Source organism: Pogoniulus pusillus, chromosome 35 (genome assembly GCF_015220805.1).
Source record: "Pogoniulus pusillus isolate bPogPus1 chromosome 35, bPogPus1.pri, whole genome shotgun sequence".
NCBI classification, from domain to species: domain Eukaryota; kingdom Metazoa; phylum Chordata; class Aves; order Piciformes; family Lybiidae; genus Pogoniulus; species Pogoniulus pusillus.
The window spans coordinates 13,681,748-13,696,510 of record NC_087298.1 but is presented as its reverse complement, the minus strand read 5'-3'; the positions used below and the strand labels follow the sequence as shown (position 1 = coordinate 13,696,510).

The following is a 14,763-nucleotide window of genomic DNA, read 5'->3' as shown; positions in this document are numbered from 1 at the left end:
CCTGCCTGCCAGCCCTGCCTGCCAGCCCTCCCTGCCAGCCCTCCCTGCCAGCCCTCCCTGCCAGCCCAGCTCCGCTTGTTCGCTCCCCTAACGAGGCTGACTAATTACTGCCGGGAGGTGCCCTAACGGTCCGAACAAGGAGGCTGTGTCTGCAGAGGGTCCCACTGTCTGTGGGTGTGGATGTGGCACGGGGGTCCCTGAGCTGACGGGAGGCACTGGGGGCTGGAGGAGGTGCTGAGCCCGGCACAGGATCCGGCCCTGGGTGTTCAGCGTCACCTGGAGCGGGCCCTTGGCCAGGGCCTTCTCGTTGGGTGCAGCTGGGGGGGAGTGAAGCCAGCGAGGAGCATCCCTGCGGAGCATCCCTGCGAGCAGCCGGAGGGATCCGCAGCTCCCGGCCAAGGGCAGCGCTTCGCAGCCTCTGTCTCGGCTCCAGCTTTGTCTGCTCTTTGCACGGATGTTTGCTCCCCGTTCCCGGGCTGGCAGCGCTGGGGAACCCCTGCCCAGAGCCCCCTGTCCCATGTCCTTTTCCTGGCAGAGGGGGAGCTGCTCCCTCGGGATCCCTTTGGCTCTGGTCCCGGTGCCGGGGCTTTGGCAGGGTTCCCACCGGCCCTCAGCCGCGAGCCCCCGTGTCCTGCCCTGACCCCCCGGCCCCCCGGGCAGAGCAGGGGGCTCTCGGACCCGGGGAGAGCTGCAGGGTCGGGGAGGGCGCCTGGGCAGTGTCCCTGACAATCCTATGGGCGGCAGGACCTGCTTCCCAATCCCACATCCCCATCCCAGCTCCCACCCACCTCCCGCTGGCTCCAAACCTCCTCTTTTCCTTCCCTCCCTCCCAGCAGTTGAGCGCTGGAGGAGCAGGTCCGCAGCTGTTGAGCTGGGCGGCCCCGGGCGCGGTCCTCTGCCCTGTCCCCTCTGCGGGTGGCCCCTGGCACCCTGTAGCCCTGCCTGCTGCGGGGCCAAGGAGCAGGGCAGGGACACAAGGGGAGCCTCCAGCACCCGAGGGTCTCCCCCACCATGCCACCCCATGGAGGGGTGTTTATGGCTCTCTGGCTGCTGCTGGCTCCTGGTCTCGCTGAGGCCCCCCCCGGCACGGAGGGGACCACCTTGGCCTTTGTCTTCGACGTCACCGGCTCCATGTACGACGACCTGGTGCAGGTGATGGACGGAGCCTCCCGCATCCTGGAGAGGACCCTCAGCAGCAGCACCAAACCCATCAGCAACTATGCCCTGGTGCCCTTCCACGACCCAGGTAAGGCTGGCACAGGGTGAGTGCCCCGCCGGGGGGTGGGACTGGGGGGTGGGGCCGAGGAGTCACTTCCCAGGGCCCTTCTCCCTGGTTTTAGTGCCCTGCTGACCACGGCAGTGGGGATGGCAGCTCAAGGGCACAGTGCTGGGCAGGGGTCCCCTGCCCAAGCCACCCTGCAGACACAGGGCAAACCACTTCTCACTGGGTTAATCCCAGTGGTGCTGGCACCCACTTCTGGGTGGCTTTTCTACTGGCAGCCTGTTCTGGCCTCCCAGGTCTAATCCTGGGGGGAGCATTTCTGTACAGGTCCACAAGGTGCTTCCAGGCCACCACTTGCTGAGAGGTTTTGGTTGTTCAGTGCAGAACCAGAATCATTTTTCTGTCCAAGCCTTTGCCCTGGGGATTTCGTGGGCCCATGCAGACAGCAGCTGCTCTCCAGAGCAGTCCCCACCCTGTCCGTGGAGCGCAGCACCAAGGCTCTGTTTGCAGCAGAAGCACTGAGTCTGAATGCCCACAGTTGGAGCTGGGCAGGAGGCAGAGGCAGGAAAGGGATTTCTGCTTTGCTTATCTGGGAGCATCCCCCAGCAGAAAAGGTGCTGAGTTTGCAGCTCACCTGGGCCAGAACCAGCCCAAATGTCAGGGGGAGCTCTCCCAGGGCAGGTTGTGCCCCTGGGCACAGCCCAAATCCACATCTCACTTGGTGCCAAGCCAGGGCAGGTGCCCAGACCCTCAGCTCTCACTGAGGGTGAGCGCCGGCAGGTGGCACAGGGGGAGGCTGGTGCTGGGGCCTGAGTGGAGGTGTTGGTGTGTTTGCAGAGGTGGGACCTGCCACCCTCACCACAGACCCTTGGCTCTTCCAGCAGCGCCTGAGGGAGCTCCAGGTCCAGGTAAGGAGTCCTCAGCCTCTCACTGCTGCTCCAGGGCTGCTCCTTGGTGGGAAGCTCAGCTCTGTGTGCTGGTGGGTGCCAGGAGCAGTTCCTGTGGGGGCTGAAGGCTGAGGTAGGCTTGCTGGGGGCTGCTGGTGCCAGGATGTGAGCAGAGTGGGTCAGACTGGTGCAGTGTCCCAGGCTCTTGCAGCAGGCAGAGCTCTTGGCTCCCAGCCCTCATCCCAAAGTGGGAATTCTTCCCCTAGGAGAGTCTGTACAAACCCTCCTTAGCATCCAAAGCTGCTTTTCTAGGAGAGCTGTTTGAAAATTATTCGAGTCTTTAATTGTTTCTAAGCTATTTCAGCTGCCTGCTGCTTTACCCCTCCCTGCCCTTGCTGATTCCCTTGGGATGCAGCTGTGCTCTGCAGGGAGGGTTAAAGCTGCAGCTGCAACTCCTTCCACAATGCTCTGGGGTGCAGAGCCCATGGAGGCAGGAGCTGGTGGACTGGGGTGGGCATGGGTGTGCCACTAGAGGTGTTCATGGGAACCCAGCAGCTTCTGAGCCTGGGACCCTCCTTAGTGGGGAGACAGGGAGGGGCCTTCTGACCCTGAGTGTCACCTGGGAGGTTTGGGGCTCTGCAGCCTGCAGAAGAGAAGGCTCCAGGGAGACCTCAGAGCAGCCTCCCACTGCCTGAAGGGGCTCCAGGGGAGCTGGGGAGGGGCTGGGAATGCCAGGATGAGAGGCAATGGATTGGAACTGGAGCAGGGCAGAGTTAGGTTGGACATCAGGAAGAAGTTCTGCACAGTGAGGGTGGGGAAGCACCGGAACAGTTGCCCAGAGATGCCCTGGAGACATTCAAGGTCAGACTTGCCGTGGCCCTGGGCAGCCTGCTGCAGTTGGAGGTGTCCCTGCTGCCCGCAGGGGGCTGGCCAAGGCGCCCTTTGAGGGTCCCTTCCAGCCCGAGGCAATCTGTGCTTCTGTGACCGCATGGCTGCGGCTGGGCTTGGGCTGCCTCCAGCAAAGCGCTGCGAACCCTCCCCACCCGAGAGCCTGGCAGCCCGGGGGGGGTGTCCCGGTGCCTGGGGGTGCCCCGGTGCCTGTGCCACGCCCCTGGCTGTGTGCCGCAGGGCGGAGGGGACTGCCCGGAGATGAGCGTGGGAGCCATCAGGCTGGCGGTGGAGCTCTCCCACCCTGGCTCCTTCGTCTACGTCTTCTCGGATGCTCGGGCCAAGGACTTCGAGGAGCAGGAGGAGCTGCTGAGGCTGCTGCAGCACAAACAGAGCCAGGTGAGTGATGCTGCCCACGGCCTCCTGCCAGAGCAGGCTGGGGTTGGGCATGGTGGCAGCTCCCAGCACTCGGCTGCAGCAGTAGAATCATAGTGGTGAGGTTGGAAGGGATCTCCCGAGACCATCCACTCCAACCCCCTTGCCAGAGCAGCATGACCCAGGGCAGGGCACACAGGAACACACCCAGGAAGGTTTGGAGTCTCTCCAGAGGAGACTCCACAGCCTCTCTGGGCAGCCTGCTGCAGGGCTCCAGCAGCCTCACACCAAGGGAGCTTCCCCTCCAGCAACCTCCCCCCAAAGCTGCCCATTACTGGGGTGAATTTGGCGCCCCCAGGGCTGGCCCCACGGACTAGGGGCTGCTGGTTGGTGCCCTCCCCGCGTGGCCAGGCTCCCGTGGCCGTGTGGGGTGCCATGGGGAGCACTGCCGTGGCAGGTGGTGTTCGTGCTGACCGGGGACTGCGGGGACAGGAGCCACCCTGGGTACCGCGTGTACGAGCGCATCGCCGCCACCAGCGCCGGGCAGATCTTCCACCTGGACAAGCAGCAGGTGGCAGAGGTGAGCAGGACGCCTGCAGGAGCAGGGCTGGGTGGCCCAGGGGTGTGGGAGCAGCCTGGCATGGCCACTTTGATCTTCTCCCCGGGGTTAGTCACCGAATCCTGGAACGCTTTGGGTTGGAAGGGACCGTAAAGATCATCGAGTTCCAGCCCCCTGCCATGGGCGGGGACACCTCCCACTAGCAGAGGGAGCTCAGCCAGGGCTGCCACCTCCTGCCCACCCATCCCTCTGCCGCCCTGGTGCTGGCACCCACAGGACCTGGGTGGGGCTGGTCCCTCCCTTGGGCACTGTTTTTCAGCCATGCCTGAGATTTTGACCTGATGCACCTGAGGTGGCTCCAAAAGGGCCATGCCAGGTGGAGATGCAAATGAACCCTCCCTCACGTGCCCCCAGGTGCTGAAGTGGGTGGAAGAGGCCATCCAGGCCTCCAAAGTCCACTTACTGTCCAGTGACCACGAGGAGGGCGGGGAGCACACGTGGGCTGTCCCCTTTGACCCTAGCCTGAAGGAGGTCACCATCTCCCTGAGTGGCCCTGCCCCGAGGATCCAGGTCCAGGATCCAGCAGGTAGGAGAGCAGGGCAGGAGAAGGGGTGGGAGGTGATGCTCTGCCTCCTGGAGAGGACAAGCAGGAGGCTGCAGGCATGGGCATCGCCAAACCCTCTGCTGAAAACTTCAAGCAAGGAGCTGCAAAGCCCTCCTGAAGCACCAAGTGGGCCTGCTCTGCTCCCCTCCTGGCTTTGCTCTGGTTTCAGGAGGGTTTTCTCTGTGCCCAGGCTGAGCTGTCTGCTGGGCTCTGCACCACAGAGTGCTCCAAGGAGGGAACCCGGGGAGGGATCCTGGTTGCCCACCCCAGAGGTTCACCTGCCCTTGCAGGAAAGGTCCTGGAGAAAGGCCAAGGTCTGAAGGAGCTGCTCAACATCCCCAACTCAGCCCTGGTGCTGGCTGTGGAGCCCCACGAGCCAGGGACGTGGCTGGTCACGGTAGGCTGGTGGCAGACCCCTCCCCCCCCCCTCGATGGGCTCTGCCAGGGGTGGGCTTTCCGCTGCACCTCCAGCCGGGCGGGACACACGCGAGAGGGCTGGAAGGGGCTGACCACCACCTCCCCACCTCTCCCTGCCCCGGCGCTGTGCTCTGGCTCCCCTCGCAGACGCGCAGCAGCGGCCGCCACTCGCTGAGGATCTCCGGCATCAGCAGCGTCGATTTCCAAGCCAGCTTCTCCAGCCAGCCGGGCACAGATGGCAGCCAGCCCGGGGACCCGCCAGTGCAGGGTGAGGGTGGGGATGCCCAGAGGTGGGGATTCTGCAGCTGGGCTTCTCGCAGCTGGGAACACGGCCGGGGTGGTCCTTCCCTTCCCTCTCTGCAGGCCTGCCCATCTCCGTGGTGGTGAACTGCACCGGTCTGACGCCACCAGGGCGCCTGCAGGAGATTGAGCTCTTCAACACCTCTGGCCACGTCCTCCTCTCGCTGCCCACCCGGCCCCTCTCCACCTCCTCGGGGCAGCTCTGGGTGGGCTCGCTGCTCCGTGTGCCCCCAGGTGACTTCCTGCTGAAGGTGAAGGGTGAGGATGCCCAGGGCCACCCCCTGCACCGCCTCTCCGCGGTCACCTACAGCAGCGTGGTCGCTGGTGAGTGCTCCCCAGGGTGCTGAGAAGGGACCAGAGGCTCCAGCGCTGCCTCTGCTTTGGGTTCCACTTCCCAGCGCGGCCCCAGAGGGCTGTTGTGTGTGTCCCCAACTGCTTCCAGGCCCCCCCGAGGTGAGCATCCCCAGCCGGGTGCAGGCGTTCCGCGGGGAGCCGCAGCTGATCTCCTGCTCCGCACGGAGCCAGGTCCCCTTCCGCCTGCAGCTCAGCCGCGCAGGGACTCAGCTGGGCAGCGAGCAGCACTTCAGGTGAGCCTCTGCTGTGGCACAGGACCAGTGTGGGCACCACCAGCCCCCTGAGCCGTGCCGGGTGGGCGCCTGCAGGTTCCAAGCACCTGAAGGCAGCAGAGATGTGCCTGCAGGGGTGGGGGCGCAGCCTTCTGCCTGACCTGCCAGGAAGTGCCAGCCACTTGGAGCAGGGTGTGGCACGGCGGCCCCGGGGCTGGCACTGAGGTCTCTGCCCCTTCGTAGGAGTTCGGGGAACATCAGCTGGCTGATGCCTGTGGTCTCCAGGAGCGATGAAGGCTTTTACGAGTGCACAGCCACCAGCAGGGTGGGGGTGACGCAGGCTGGTGCCTACCTCTCGGTCTCAGGTGGGGGCAGGGTGGGGGTGACCCGGGCTGGTGCCTACCTCTCGGTCTCGGGTGGGGGCAGGTCTGTGGCCTGGCACGGGCTCAGTGCATCCCACGGTGCCACGTTTGCAGAGCCACCACCACGACTCTTAGCCCTGGGCAACGTCACAGCGTCCCCTGGCCAAGATGTGGTCCTGTCCTGCCTGGTGCTGAGCAATGTGCCCTACAACCTGACGTGGAGCTGGGACGGGCAGGTGGCAGTGCCAGGGGACGGCCGGACCAGGCTGCTGCAGAACGGCTCACTGGAGATCGGCCGTGTGCAGCTGGGGGACAGGGGACTGTACGAGTGCATGGCACAGAGTGCCCATGGCACTGCCACTGCCTCCCTCTGGCTCTTTGTCCAGGGTAAGCACTGCTGTGGGGGTCCCTGGGCCGGGTGGTGCCATGCTCCATCGGGTGGGGGGATGGATGGTACCCAGGGGCTGACCCCTTCTCCACTCACACAGAGGTGCCATGGGTGAAGGTGGATGCCAGTCCCCAGCGTTTTGGCAGGGGGCAGGAGCTGCAGCTGAACTGCACAGCCGGGGGGCACCCCCAGCCCCAGACCTTCTGGAAGCGCTGGGGCTGGGCACTGGAGGAGGATGAGAGGTAACCCCCGGGCACGGAATTCTTCATCCTCCCTGTCCCACTGGGAACGGGAGAGGGGCCCGGGGCTGCCCCTAGCTCTGGGAGGAGGAGGAAGAGGAGGAGGTGTTGCAGTAGCCCCAGGCTATGCACCTGAGCCGGCTGCAGGCTGCCGGCCCCAAGGTCACACATCTCTTTTGCTGCCTCTGGTCACCGTCCCCACCGAGGGGCACTCCAGGTGCTTTGCCCAGTCTCAAAACAGTCCTTGTGCCTGCCTCGAGCTTCCTCTGCTCTTTGACTTCCACCTCCCTGCCTGTGGCAGGCTGTGAGGTGTTGGAGAGGATTTGGGGGGAGCTTTTTTTCACTTTGGAGACAGAAACCCCAACTCTGCAGCTCCTCTGCACCACAGCAGTGTCCTCTGCAGCTGCTGGGCTGGCTGCAAGTGCTCGCCCACGCCGCAGCTGCCCAGCACTTGCCCGTGTGTGGGATGGCTTGGAGCCCACTCACTCCTTCCAGCAGGTTTTTGGTTTGACAAAGCTCCTTTCTCTCTCTCCTCCTCTGCTGCAGGGTTTTCACCGATGCCCAGGGTGCCCTGCACCTCCGAGCTGCCATCCCAGAGGATGCAGGGAATTACAGCTGCTATGCTGTCAGCGTGCTGGGCTGGGAAGAGCAAGTTGTCACTCTGGAGTTCACTGGTACCCACTGGCAGCGTCCTGGGCAGGGCTCAGAGCTGCTGCAGGAGGCTTTTGTTGGCTCTGTTTGGCTGGTGGCAGAGAATCAGAGAATGGTTTGGGTTGGAAAGGACCTTAGAGCTGCTTTGGTTTCGTGCCCTCTGCCCAGGCAGGCACTCCTCCCACTAGGGCAGGCTGCTCAGGGCCCCATCCAGCCTTGCTGTGAACACCTCCAGGCTTGGAGCCTCCACAGCTTCTCTGGGCAGCCTGTCCCTGTGTCTCAGCACCCTCGAGGGCAAGGATCTCTTCCTTGCCTCTGACCTCAGTCCAGCTTCTGGCACTTTGAAGCCATCACCCATGCAAGCCATGGGTAGGAGCTGTCTGTGATGGATGGTGCTGGGGGGCAGCTCTTGGGGCTCTGGGGTCCCCCATTACCTGGGGATGATGGCAGCACCCCTAGAGCTGCAGGGAGTCACTGAAGCCATCTGTCTCCCCGTGGCACAGAGCCTCCTGCCATCCTGGCAGTGACACCCAGCCTGAGGGTGCTGGTGGGAGAAGATGTGACCCTGGAGTGCTGGGTTTCAGGGGTGCCCCCACCCCGCGTTGTGTGGTACAAAGGTGAGACTTGGGGGGGGAGCAACTCCCCTCTGTGCCACAGGGCCCCTCTGCTGCCCCTCAGGAACGTCACCTGTGGGGTCCCCTGGCCTGATGGCGGGGGGGGGGGTGTCCCTGGAGGCACTCAGGGCACTGATGGGGTGGTGTCTGGGCAGGCGGGCAGGCGGTGGCCACGTTCCCAGCTGGCACTCGGCGTGCTGCCCTGCAGCTGCAGGCAGTGCAGGAGGAGGACGCAGGGCACTTCGTCTGCCAGGCTCTGGGGGAGGCTGGCACCGCCTCCCATGGCACCCTGCTGGATGTGGGCTGTGAGTTCTGCCTCTGCTTTTTCTCCTAGCTCAGCTCCTGCTTGCTGGTCCCCGAGGCACTTTGCACCCCCGTTTCTGAGTGTCCCATCATGGGGGTGTCAGTGGTCAGTGCAAGCAGGATGAAATCTGGTGGCACTGCCAGGGGTCAGGAGGAGGGAAAGGAACTGGCAGAAGACTGGTCCAGATGCTACTGCATCTGCTTGGGTCAAGCCTGGGGGTGCAAAGTGCTACCGGTGGGACTGGCTGGAGGTAGGGGTTGGCTTCTCTGTGTCTGAAAACCCAGGTACCCCAACCCCTGCTCGGGGGTCCCACTGGAACAGGAGGGACGGGAGAGCCTGGGGAGGAGGGGAGGGGGTCTGGAGCTGGGAGCAGCAGTGCTTGAGGCAGCCAAGGGTGGAAAGGTGCAAGGGGCTTTGCTGAGCTGGGGGGTGCTGGGTGCAGCTGCAGGGGGTGGAAACCGAGGGCTGCATCAGCTCGGGAGAAGCCCCAGGGGCTTTCAGTCATGCTCGGACTGCCCAGGGCGCCTGGGTGCTGTGGCCCCACCTCTGGGCATGGCTGCACACAGAGCCTGCTGTGGGGACTCAGCGTGCTGGACCCACCTGAGCCCCTTTCCACTGCTCTCTCCTCCAGCTGTCCCGCACTTCCCTGAGCCCCTGCGGGACGTGGTCGTTGACGTCGGGGACAGCGTGAGCCTGCCGTGCCGTGTCCAAGGCTCCCCCCCGCCACGGGTCACCTGGGCTCGGCAGGACGGGCAGCCTGTGCCCAACTGGCTTGAGCCAGGTCGTGTTTCCAGCCGGCTGGAAGCTGCTGAGCTCCTCATCCACAGTAAGAGAGCTGAGGGTGGTGGGGAGCACACACCGACCTGGGTGCTTGCCCAGTGTCACCTCCGTCTGCCTGCTGCAGGCTGGTGCCCCAGCAGCGGGCTGAGCCCCCGTGCCCACTCCTCCTGCCCTCGGAGAGCCCCGCTCAGGAGGTTGTGTGCCCTTCTCACCGGCGCAAGCTTGGCCAGGCCATAGCAGCCTGCGAGCCCCCAGCGCCGCAGGGTGCCCCGTGCGGAGGTGGCGAGGCCAGGGCAGGGCGCTGTGCCCCCCTGCTGGAGCTCGCTCAGGCTGCTCCCGGCCGTGCCGCAGGCGCCTCGCTGCGGGACCAAGCTGTGTACGTCTGCGAAGCCCAGAACGAGTTCGGGACGGTCCGAGCGGAGGTCAAGCTCACGGTCACCGGACACGGTTTGCTTCTGCCTGCTTTTGGCCGTGGGAGGGAGCAGCTGATCCGTGCGGTCACCTTGGGGGGGGATGCTCCACAGACCCCTCCCCTGTGCCCACACAGCCCGAACCCAACTGTGCACCAAAGTCCCGGGGGAGCCGAACGTCTGAGCTGCCTTCTGCCGAGCCTCGCCCTGGCTCTCGGAGAAGCAGAGATCCAGACCTGCTCTCCCGAGCACCCCTGGCCACCCTCTCTCCCCTTAGCATCCTCTCTCCTTCCTCTTTTTTGAGCAGCCCCCGAGATCGCCCTGGCAGCCCCCGTGGTCCGTGCCCTCCTGGGCCAGCCTGTGTCTCTGCCCTGTGTCATCCTGGCCGGGAAGCCACTGCCAGCCCGACGCTGGCTGAAGGATGGGCAGCCGGTGAGGCTCCTCTGCCTGCTGGCACGGTGGGGGGGTGGGCAGCTGCCAGCATGGCCCTGTGGTGTGGGCTTTGCCCCGGGATGGGTTCTCCAACCGGCCGGGGCCAACGCTGCTGGTGGAGGATGCCAGGGAGATTTCAGGCTGGGAGGGTGGAGCAGTTTCTAGGTATGCCCCAAAGACACAGCAGCGTTCTGGGGTCTGTGTGTCCCACCCCGAGCCTGCTCTCTGCCCCTGCCCAGGTGGCCCCTGGCGGCCGTTACTCCATCCAGGCCGACGGCAGCCTGCGCCTGGCCCAGGCGTCCCGGGAGGACGCAGGGAGCTTCAGCTGCGAGCTGAGCAACGCCCTCGGCTCGCACAGGCAGGACGTGGCCCTGCTCATCCACGGTGAGGGGCAGGATGCCCGTGCCCCCCTCTGTGCCTCCCCAGCACACAGCTCTGCTCTCCTGGCTGGACGTGGCCCTGGCCGTGCAGGGTCAGCTGCTTCCCTTCCTCCCCAGCTCCTCCCAGCATCGAGCTTGGCCCTGTCCTTGTCACTGCCACCGAGGGAGCAGCTGTCAGCCTGCAGTGCAATGCCACGGGTGTGCCCACCCCTACTGTCACCTGGGCAAAGGTAGGTGACAGGGATGGGCAGGCTGTCCATGGGTGTGGAATAACATGTTTGGAGGTGACACAACTTGCCAGTGTGGCTGTGGCTGCCTCAGGGAGGTGCCAGCAAGTGCCCTGGAAAGCTGGGACCAGGAGGTCTGCTCTGATGAGTTCAGAGCCCTCTTCTTGTCCTTGGGATGCTCAGCTCATGGAAGAGTCTCAGCTGTCTCCCTTCTCCCCCCTCTGCAGGGCGTGGAGCCCATCTCACCCAGCCCACATTACCTCCTCCACCCTGATGGGACCCTCCTGATCCCTTCTGCCTCCCTAGAAGATGCTGGGACCTATTTCTGCACAGCCACAAACACAGCAGGCTTCTCCAGCCAGGAACTGCAGCTCTCTGTCAGCAGTGAGTGCCCAGGGCTGGCCCTGGCACCAGTCCTCAGTAAAGCATCTCTAGAGAGTGGCTGGCTGGGGGAGCATGGCCTGGGGACTCCCCCAGCTTCCTTGGGCCACCCAGTCAGGTGCCAGCTGGGTTTTGGGGATGGGAAGAGCAACAGTGAGGGCTGTGGGGCACCTGAGGTGTTGCTGCACCAGCTGCTCTCCTTCTCCATCCAGCAAAGCCCAGGATCAGCGTGAATGGGTCACAGGCATCGGAGCCTGTAAGCATTGTGGCTGTGCCTGGCCAGGAGACCACCCTGCCCTGCGAGGCTCACGGCTACCCCCCTCCCTTGGTGCTCTGGACACAGGGGTCCCAGCCCCTGCCTCTCACCACTAAAAGGTAAGGGGGGCTGGGGGTGCCAGGGCTGTGCTCTCTTGATGAGTCATGAGCAAGGCCATGAGCAGCAGCAGTGGGGACTCAGCTGGTTTGTCCTCGTGTGCCTGCCTGATGGATGGGAGCACAGGAGGAGGAATCTGCAGCCGTGGGCTGAGATGAGATTATGTCTGTGGAGCGCAGACAGAGCTGGGAGGGAGAGCATGGCCAGCTCCAGCTGCAGGGGCCGTGGGACCTCTGCCTTCCCTTGGCCCCCCGCCAGGGTGGCTCATGCTGCTCTCTCTTGCTGAGCTCATGAAGGAGCTGAGCAAAGGGAGGGGCTGCACCCACGGTCCTCCTCCTGAGGACCTTCTCTTGGCTGTCCCACAGTGGTGGTGAGCTCTCAGCTGCTGCCCAGGGGCGGGTAGGTGAGGATGGCAGAGCTGTTCCTCCCATCCAGCCTTCCTGTCACTTCTTCCCCCAAGCTACAGCGTCCTGCCCTCGGGGTCCCTGCGGCTGGCAGAGCCCCTGGTGACAGACTCTGGCCTCTACACCTGCACAGCCACCAACGCTGCTGGCAGCGCCTCGCTCACCTACAGCCTGCATGTCCAAGGTGCCACGGGGCTCCTGTGTCCTCCAAGCCCTTGCCTGCCCCCACATCCCCTTGCCAGGCTCTGAGGATGGTCCCAGCTTGAGGTCCTCTTTGCCCCCAGCTCCCCCCCGGCTGCAGATCGGCGATGGAGAAAGCCACCTGACAGCTGTCACCAACGGCTCCCTGAGGCTTCACTGCCGAGCCGTGGGCACCCCTGCACCCCAGATCCGGTGAGTGTTGCAGCAGAGGGTGGTGAGTCCTGCCCACACTGCCCTGGCCTCCCTGCTGGGGTTCTCTGCAGTCCAGCGTGGGAAGCTGCAGCAGAGACTGGGACGGGAGCTGAGGATGGGTGATAGGGACCTCCACTTTGAGGTGTCCCAGAGGGTGGGAGATGTCTCTTTCTGCTCCTTGCTCCTGGGATCCTGCTCTACCCAACCCCTGGGCACTGCCAGCCCCTTTCCAGGTGCCAGGGGGACAGTCCTTGCTGCCAGCATGCCACTGTTTGCTCCCTGGGTGGGTGATGGCAGGACAGACCGAGGACACACCTGCCCCTTCCCTGCAGGTGGCTGAAGGATGGGCACCCACTGGGCGAGCAGGACGGCGCAGTGGTGTCTGAGGATGGGGGCACTCTGCTGATTGCCCGTGTGGGGCTTGGTCACGAAGGGCTCTACATCTGTCAGGGCAGCAACTGGGCAGGGCTGGGCCAGGCAGAGGTGCAGGTTTCGGTGCAAGGTGAGTGCAGCACCTGGAGTGAGGTCCCTTCTGCACCCCGCGTGTTGGACACCTCCTTGGGGTGGGAACACCTCTGCTGCTTATCTGAGGAGCAGTGGCACCGGCTGCTGATGTGGTCCCCTCCCAGAGCAGAGCCTGAGCTCTGGCCGCTGCTGTCCCAGGGCTGGGTGTGTGCCCAGAGCTGCTGGCTGTGCCCCCCGGCACTGCCCTGAGTGGCTGCAGCTGTGCTGGGCCACACAGAGCTGGTGACTGGGGGCGCTGGGGGTACCGGATTGCAGTGCCTCCAAGCATCGAGCCCAGCGTGGTGGACCTGAGCGTCCTGGAGAACGGCACAGTGGCCCTGGAGTGCCTGGCCTCAGGGCTGCCCTCCCCTGGTGCGTCTATCTTCAACCCTGGCTGCTGCTCCTGTGTCCCTGGGGCTGTGCCCAGGGAGCGGGGAGCAGCAGCATCGCCCCCAACAGCTCTGCCCCTGCTTCCCTGCAGACATCGCCTGGTACAGGGGGCGGGAGCAGCTCTCGGCTGCAGCAGGCTGGGCGCTGTCCAGGGACGGGAAGCTCCTGCAGATCCGCCGTGCCCAGCGCTCCGACGCCGGCAGCTATCGCTGCTTGGCCTCCAACGTGGCAGGTGCCACCGAGCTCTGGTACAGCCTGCAGGTGACTGGTGAGTTCTCGGTGGGCAGGAGAAGGACCGCGGCTGCTTCAGAGCTGGGTGCTTCTTTCCAGCCCTCGGCACATGTTCCTGGCAGCTGGCACTGGCAGAGCCCCTGCCCCTTTGCACTTCCAGCCAGGAGATTCTATGTGCATCCCGAGCAGTGTCCTAGAAAACTATGGCCTCGTGGATGGGCATTGCCTGGTGCCCACCGTCGTGTCTCCTGCCCACCCTGCCCTTTTGCACCCCGTGACATTTCTTTGCTCCCTCAGTGCCCCCCCGGATCGGAGTTGGGCCCAGGCCCCTCACAGTGGTGGTGAACGAGCCAGTGGCACTGGAGTGTGATGCCACAGGGACCCCAGCTCCAGTGCTGCTGTGGCTGAAGGATGGCAACCCTGTGCCCAGCATGGTGGCAGGTGGCCCACAGGTGAGACAGCTGCTGATGGAGAGGGCTGAGTGGGGACATCTCTCCAGGAAGATGTCCTCTCCTATCTCCTGCCTTCTGAACGTGTTTGCTCCGTGCCCAGCCCTGTGCTGGCCTTCCCTGCCACGAGGGGCACGGATGGGCAGAGGGTCCTCGGGATGTGATGGGAGTGGGCTCTAGGCAGGCTGATGCCCACCCAGCCCTGTCCCTGCACTAGCTTGCAGCCCAGCTGGCAGCTTCTCTGCTTTCATCTGGGCTCTCTCTGCACTCCGGGGAGCCACAGGTCCTCTCTGGGGGACATCTGCTGTCCCTGCCCACTGCTCGCCTCCACGACTCGGGGACCTACACCTGCGTGGCCAGCAGCCCCGTGGGGGAGGACAGACGTGAGGCTACCCTCGAGGTGCTGCGTAAGTGCCTCTGTGCACCCCCAGCCCCTTCCCACCAGCGTGGGGCTGGAGGTGGCACTCAGGGCCGTGGAGCTGTCCTGCAGGCACACAGAGCTGCAGGGCACCAGCCGTGGGCAGGGGCACCAAAGGGGGTGGCTTGAGGAAGGTGCCACCCTGTGGATTTGTCTTCCAGTGCCCTACAGCACGCAGGGAGAGGGAGAGGAGGAGGAGAACATCTCTGTCATGGTCAACCAAGCAGTGGTGCTGCAGTGTCCCGCCCGGGGGTCTCGCTGGCTGAAGGATGGGGACTGGCTCCGGCCGACGCCAGGGCTGCAGCTGTCTGCAGAGGGGACCGTGCTGCAGGTTGACCTTTCAGAGTGTTGCAGGGGAGGGGAAAAGGGGCCGTGAGGCTCCCCCCCCCCCGCACACACACCCTTGGGAGAGAGTGGGTGCAGAGCGAGTGGGCGTCCTCCTTGCTGCCCAGGGCTCAGCACCGTTCCCACCCCGTTCCTATGGGCTCTGCTGGTATGAAAGCCTCCCCCAGGCTGCGTGGGTGGGCTGCGTGGGTGCAGCTGTGCTGCAGAGCGTCTCAGCCTCTCTGCTTGCCCCAGCAGATGGAGCAGGCCAGCGTGCAGGACGCGGGCAGG

At 64.9% G+C, this 14,763-nt stretch overlaps 1 protein-coding gene across 1 annotated transcript in view; it reads left to right on the top strand.

The window, feature by feature from the left end:
* Positions 1 to 1,011: 1,011 nt before the first annotated feature.
* HMCN2 (hemicentin 2) overlaps positions 1,012 to 14,763 on the top strand; it is a 34,271-nt gene continuing 20,519 nt past the window's right edge. The window contains exons 1-27 of the mRNA XM_064171433.1: positions 1,012 to 1,246; positions 2,060 to 2,130; positions 3,238 to 3,396; positions 3,830 to 3,952; positions 4,346 to 4,517; positions 4,826 to 4,932; positions 5,100 to 5,220; positions 5,316 to 5,576; positions 5,695 to 5,839; positions 6,062 to 6,183; positions 6,295 to 6,567; positions 6,669 to 6,810; positions 7,354 to 7,481; positions 7,962 to 8,075; positions 8,228 to 8,377; positions 9,008 to 9,202; positions 9,508 to 9,603; positions 9,874 to 9,998; positions 10,238 to 10,382; positions 10,496 to 10,608; positions 10,833 to 10,989; positions 11,199 to 11,361; positions 11,820 to 11,947; positions 12,048 to 12,156; positions 12,489 to 12,658; positions 12,937 to 13,032; positions 13,142 to 13,318. Of these exons, the coding sequence (XP_064027503.1) occupies positions 1,012 to 1,246; positions 2,060 to 2,130; positions 3,238 to 3,396; positions 3,830 to 3,952; positions 4,346 to 4,517; positions 4,826 to 4,932; positions 5,100 to 5,220; positions 5,316 to 5,576; positions 5,695 to 5,839; positions 6,062 to 6,183; positions 6,295 to 6,567; positions 6,669 to 6,810; positions 7,354 to 7,481; positions 7,962 to 8,075; positions 8,228 to 8,377; positions 9,008 to 9,202; positions 9,508 to 9,603; positions 9,874 to 9,998; positions 10,238 to 10,382; positions 10,496 to 10,608; positions 10,833 to 10,989; positions 11,199 to 11,361; positions 11,820 to 11,947; positions 12,048 to 12,156; positions 12,489 to 12,658; positions 12,937 to 13,032; positions 13,142 to 13,318 (3,997 nt within the window). The remainder of the gene's footprint in view (positions 1,247 to 2,059; positions 2,131 to 3,237; positions 3,397 to 3,829; positions 3,953 to 4,345; positions 4,518 to 4,825; positions 4,933 to 5,099; positions 5,221 to 5,315; positions 5,577 to 5,694; positions 5,840 to 6,061; positions 6,184 to 6,294; positions 6,568 to 6,668; positions 6,811 to 7,353; positions 7,482 to 7,961; positions 8,076 to 8,227; positions 8,378 to 9,007; positions 9,203 to 9,507; positions 9,604 to 9,873; positions 9,999 to 10,237; positions 10,383 to 10,495; positions 10,609 to 10,832; positions 10,990 to 11,198; positions 11,362 to 11,819; positions 11,948 to 12,047; positions 12,157 to 12,488; positions 12,659 to 12,936; positions 13,033 to 13,141; positions 13,319 to 14,763) is intronic.